Consider the following 6,333-nt stretch of genomic DNA (forward strand, 5'->3'; position numbering starts at 1 on the left):
TATTTAATTTATATATTTATCCATTTCTCTTATTTTTCTCTTCACCACATATTTTACTTTGAAATATATAAAAAAATCCTTAGAGTTAAAGTGTATACACCCTAAGATCAAAGATAATTAAAGATCAAAATAAGAAAAAAAAATTCAACAAGTGACATAATAATATTACCATTTCAATATTTCATAAATGCATTTCTTAAATAGAATGATATCCAAATATGTATCACAAATGATTTGGTTATAGATAGACATATATTTATAAAGATAACATATTAATATTATGTTATCATAACAAACAAATAGACATAAGTAAAATTATATTATTATAAAATATATTAAACTAAAATTTAATATACATATCAACTTACATATAAGAGATATTATTTCAATATATAAATTTTATCAAAATAAAACTTGGTACTTGATAGTGGCCTCCACTCCGCTCCGCTATACTAATATGCTCATTTATCACTGCATCATGTTATACACATTTTCGCCGCAATATTTTTTTTACAACTCATTTTTCTCTTCCCTCAATATACGTATCGTCACTCACATTATCACTCACTTTTCTCTTTTCCTTTTCCATCTCTCCCCAATATTATAAGGAATATAGTGAAAAGATTCTGTTAAAATGGCGACTGGTTAAGTATACTGAAAAGATTCTGTAAAAATATGATGATTAGTCTTTCTCATTTAATAGCTATAAATGGTGAGTAGTTAGCTCATCCCTCATCAGCAATCAATCAAAAAATGGCAGTGTGGTAATTAAGTCATTCCATTCATCAGAAACCAACACAAAGTAAAGTGCTTCTATGGAAATTGGAAACGCTCCTTTGATTTTGATCCTTTCCCGTAGTCAAAAGGAATGTTTTTGGGATTGCAGTAAACACAGTAACACATAAAAGAATAATAAAAAAAAATAGGTTGAAAAGGAAGAGACATGTATGGTCATATAGGAATAAAGAAAAATGGAACTGCTTGTTTTGCACATATGAATGATGAAGGGTATCTATCTAAGTATCTATCAATCTCGTTTGTTAATTCAAATATATGAATGAAACAAACACAGAAACAGAAACCCAGATGATGAATGATGATGATGATTCACAACAACACTCCTGAGTGTGCCCATTACGGCACAGGCTGTGAGATTTGCTTGACATGTTGTTCTGTGCAGAAAGCGACAAGTTTGAGATAAGTCCAAGCACCCCCATGTGGGGTTCCTCCTCCCTTTTCATCAGCTTTCTTTCTCTCCTCATTCATTTTGCTCTTTGGTTTACCCCCTCTTTGTTCTTTTTCTCTCACTTAGAAGCCACTTTCCTTGGAAAAACAAGCTTGCCTTGTAGTTGTGTTGTGAGTTCTGGTTTGGTTTTAAGCATGTGGGAATCAGAGAGTGAGTCTGGTGCAGGAAGGGAATATGGGAGTGGACTCCTCACTTCAACCAAGCACAGTGTCAAGACTGAGGGATTTCAGCAAAGAGGCAACTCTTGGTATGTTGTTCAATGCAGTGTTGGTACAATTGTTTTCAATACATGGCTGAAAATAAAATAAAAATAAGTTTCTGATAAAATTGTTTTGAACTGTTAGAAGTGTTGGTATATCCATTTCATGTTCCCATGCAGGTATGTTTCAGCTGATATTCCAAGTGATCTTCTTGTTCAAATTGGAGATGCAAATTTCCATTTGCACAAGGTTAGCTATTAACTTTGTTTAAAAATAAAACATTAGATAAAAAAAATTTCTTGCTTGGAAGTTTACTCTTCCTTTGAAAAGATTAAAAAATAAATTAATGAAGAGATAAGATGCTACTGATTTGTACTATGGTGAATTTAATTACCTTTTTCTTATGTTTTGTTTGTGAAAGTACCCTTTGCTATCTAGAAGTGGAAAGCTGAACAGAATTATATACGATTCGCGCGACCCTGACTTGAGCAAGATAGTTATGGATGATCTCCCTGGAGGGCCTGAGGCTTTTGAACTTGCATCCAAGTTTTGCTATGGAATTGCAATTGATTTAACATCAGGCAACATCTCTGGCCTTAGATGCGCTGCCGAGTACCTTGAAATGACAGAGGACCTAGAAGAGGGCAATCTCATATTCAAGACAGAAGCCTTTCTTAGCTATGTGGTTTTGTCCTCATGGAGAGACTCCATAGTGGTGTTGAAGAGCTGCGAGAAGCTGTCGCCATGGGCAGAGAATCTTCAAATTGTGAGAAGATGCAGTGAGTCCATAGCATGGAAAGCATGTGCCAATCCAAAGGGAATAAGGTGGTCATACACTGGAAGGGCACCAAAAGTTGCAAGTCCAAAATGGAATGACATGAAGAACTCAAGCCCAAGTAGGAACCAGCAGGTTCCTCCTGATTGGTGGTTTGAGGATGTTTCAATCCTTAGGATTGATCACTTTGTTAGAGTCATCACTGCTATCAAGGTAAAGGGTATGAGGTTTGAGTTGATTGGTGCTGGAATAATGCATTATGCAACTAAGTGGCTACCTGGTTTGATGAATATTGGCACAGCAATCCCAGGAGAAGAAGGAAGCAATAGTAGTACTAGTAACAGTAGTTCTAGTAATGGTGGTGGTGGTGGTAGTTGGAAAGGTGGACTTCATATGATTGTGGCTGGACCTAGAGATGACACTTCAACTCTTCAAGCTAAAGATCAAAGGATGATCGTTGAGAGCCTCGTCAGCATAATCCCCCCACAGAAGGACAGTGTCTCATGCAGCTTCCTTCTCAGGCTTCTCAGAATGGCAAACAACATGTTGAAGGTTGCACCTGCATTGATTACTGAATTGGAAAAAAGGGTGGGAATGCAGTTTGAGCAAGCTACACTGGCTGATCTTCTAATCCCATGTTATAACAAAAATGAGACTACTTATGATGTGGATCTTGTTCAGAGGCTGCTAGAGCATTTTCTTGTTCAAGAGCAAACTGAAAGTTCAAGCCCAAGCAGACCACCCTTTTCTGACAAGCATGTGAGCAGTAACATTAATGCAAAGACAAGAGTGGCAAGACTTGTGGACAGTTATCTTACTGAGGTTTCCAGAGATAGAAACCTTTCCCTCACAAAGTTTCAGGTTCTTGCAGAAGCCTTGCCTGAGTCAGCTAGGACTTCTGATGATGGACTCTACAGAGCAGTTGATTCATATCTTAAGGTAATTGATTACTTTTCCTAGAGGAAAATGGAACAATTATTTCATGCTTCTTAATTAACTTGTGTGTGATTTTGAATTACCTAGGATGCACCACATTTGAGTAAAAATGCATGGTAAATTTTGAATTAGAACCTAGGGTCTCATACTATGCTTACTATTTCCATCAGTGGAAAAATATATTTGAGTTACAAAATGAGATCAGTAAACATAAAATCAGTCATTCCTGGGGTAAAGTTATTTATTCATAGAAAGGTTAGCTGTATATTCATTGGTTTTGAAAATTCATAGATATCTGTTCCACTCATTTAGTGCATCTTTGGATATCAGTTTGGGGAGCTCAAAAGTATTTTTAATCCCAAAACACAATTCTTCCTTGTTCATTTGTATCTTGAAACTCGAGATCAAGAATGTACATTGAAATTTCCAATAGCATGATCCAAACTTTTATCCAAACATAGCCTTAGCAGTATATGTAAAAATGCTAGTAGTTTAGCTTCACATATGCAATAGATGCATACTCATGTAGTTCTTATAGCCATGAAACAAATTAACAGGCACATCCAACACTAACGGAGCATGAAAGGAAGCGACTCTGCCGTGTAATGGATTGTCAGAAACTCTCCATTGATGCCTGTATGCATGCTGCTCAAAATGAAAGGCTTCCATTGAGGGTAGTGGTGCAAGTGCTATTCTCTGAACAGGTGAAGATAAGCAATGCACTAGCCAACAGTTCTCTGAAAGAAGGTGCTGAATCTCACTACCAGCCAATGATTCCAAACCGGAAAACACTACTCGAAGGGACGCCACAATCATTCCAAGAAGGATGGACAGCAGCTAAGAAAGACATCAACACACTCAAGTTTGAGCTGGAGACTGTGAAAACCAAGTACTTGGAGCTTCAAAATGACATGGAAAATCTGCAGAGACAGTTTGATAAGTTGCTGAAGCAGAAGCACACTTCAGCATGGACCAGTGGGTGGAAGAAACTAAGCAAACTCACAAAAATGACTAATGAGGAAAATCATGATATTTCACCTCAGATTCCAACTTCAGAAGAACAGAACAGGAAGACAACAACTAGAAGGTGGAGAAACTCGATATCCTGAGAGATAAGAAACTCTCAATTGCCTTGGATTGGAACTAATACCTTTCATGTATCAATTTGTGTTCCAGGCTTTTTTTTTCTTCCCTTTTTTTTGCCATATTTCATTCCTTTTTTTTCTTAGACAGCAAGCATATGTGGCTTCTCTTCGTTTAATTCTTTTTCTTTCTTTTATAGAAATCTCTATAAAATTCAAACTACATTGTAATTTGTCACCAAATCAAATCATAGTTTTCCTTTGCAAATTCTAGAGGCACTGCTTAACTTTTCTACCTTTCTTATGCATTAAGTTTCCAACGAGAATTGAAGACAAACTGAAGAAAAGTCATTAAAAAAACTATGAAGTATGGACTTTCATTAGACCAATTAAAATAGTTAGGACTTATAGAGACATTAATTTCATAATTTTACAATTTTTATTGATAATGAAATCCTTACTAAAACTGTCATAGACATTGCCTAGCCCTGTTATGCAATCAGCAAAAAAATTGTCATACAATATGGCTGAAATATCAAACATAAATGTGTTCCACATTGTTAAATATGGTATACAGATATAAAACCGTACCATTCATATGTACACACAAAATCGTTTCAGTTTTCGAAGTAGTTTCTTTATGACAAACTTACGAGGTAATAGTTAACAACAAAACCTAACTTAAAAACATCTTGGCTATTATGCACAAAGTGAGGCCACTTAATTTTTTCCTTTTATTAAGCTTTTATTTATTTATTTATTTACCAGGGTATCCTAAATGCATTTAATAATTTATGCAATACCTGCGATATTATGATTTATGACTAAAGAATAACAATTGCCTCTTTAAGATTTAAACTTTAATCATGCTCCTAAAAGCATAACTTGCCTAGTGATGAGAATGACCTCACACTACATGATTTTGCTTGCCCAAAGTGTGTATCACGCTTATCACGCCAATAATGCTTTGGTCTTATTCACGTTAAGGATGAAATTTTTCTTTATATAGAAAAGAGGAAGATGACAGATAACAAAGTTAGAATATATGGAATGATGTTACTATACGGACTCGAGAGTTTAGAATATACAGGAACTAATAGTGTGTTTGAAAAACACATAAATATATATGATTTTATTCTACAAAAATATGGTGAAATCATGGAAAAGTAAAAACAACTATTTGTTTAACCTTTATTATAAAAATAATTATAGCTTTGAATTGGGTAGAATTTATACAATTTCACAAAAGACTTGTGTAATTTAGCTTTGAATTATTCTTGAATAAAAATTATTATAGCAGAACTTAAATGAAGAAACATGATTAGATGTGACAACATAGATCATGCCATCCTACGTGACCACAGTGATGGCTATAATGTGACAAAACCTTAGGCTCGATGAGTCTGGATAACCAATAAATAAAATCCTTTGTTAAAATTACATAGAGTGCAGGGTTGTTTTATGCTTTCATATCATCAACTAATAGACCGTGCCACTGCCATGTGAGAAAAGACAGGGTCCGGGTGAACTTATTTATTCATAATTAATTATATTATATTTCGTTGTTATCTCATACTAATTTTATATTATAAAATAAAATAGATAAGTTAGAGAGAGACTCTTCCTTTATTATCTTAATTAAATATTTTTAATATTTTCTCTCTTCAATTTTTGTAACTAGCTGTGAAATCTCTTTTTCAATAACTATTTTTATTAATTTATCTTTACTTATCTACGTGTTACGTGAATGATTAAATATTTTCTTTTTAATATTGTAGTTGCTAGCCTAACATAACATGTAAATTTAACCTAAAAAAAATATGTAAGTTAAAATTCCATTCTAATGATAATTTTAAAACTAAAATGGTGTTTTTAACATGCTTTTTCTTCTTTGTTATAACATATAAAGATATATTTTGTTCTCCTAAAAAATATAGATATATAGTACTTGCTTTATAACATTAATTCTAGCAAACTTTACTATGCATCTTTTACCATTGTAGTTTGGAATACTTTCAAACTCAAATGGTTGACAATATGCTGTTTAGGAAGAAAAAAATATGTCAGCAATGTTCATTCAATTGATGAGTTGAA

At 33.9% G+C, this 6,333-nt stretch overlaps 1 protein-coding gene across 1 annotated transcript; it reads left to right on the top strand.

Moving 5' to 3' along the window:
* The first annotated feature begins 597 nt into the window (after positions 1–597).
* On the top strand, positions 598–4,518 carry LOC100810791 (root phototropism protein 3). The gene is made up of 4 exons (XM_003528342.5): positions 598–1,493; positions 1,626–1,695; positions 1,868–3,160; positions 3,715–4,518. Exons 1-4 carry the CDS (start codon positions 1,165–1,167, stop codon positions 4,264–4,266), a joined length of 2,244 nt encoding a protein of 747 aa, XP_003528390.2. The 5' UTR covers positions 598–1,164; the 3' UTR covers positions 4,267–4,518.
* Positions 4,519–6,333: the final 1,815 nt, after the last annotated feature.

The sequence above is a fragment of the Glycine max genome, chromosome 7 (genome assembly GCF_000004515.6).
Source record: "Glycine max cultivar Williams 82 chromosome 7, Glycine_max_v4.0, whole genome shotgun sequence".
NCBI classification, from domain to species: Eukaryota; Viridiplantae; Streptophyta; class Magnoliopsida; order Fabales; family Fabaceae; genus Glycine; species Glycine max.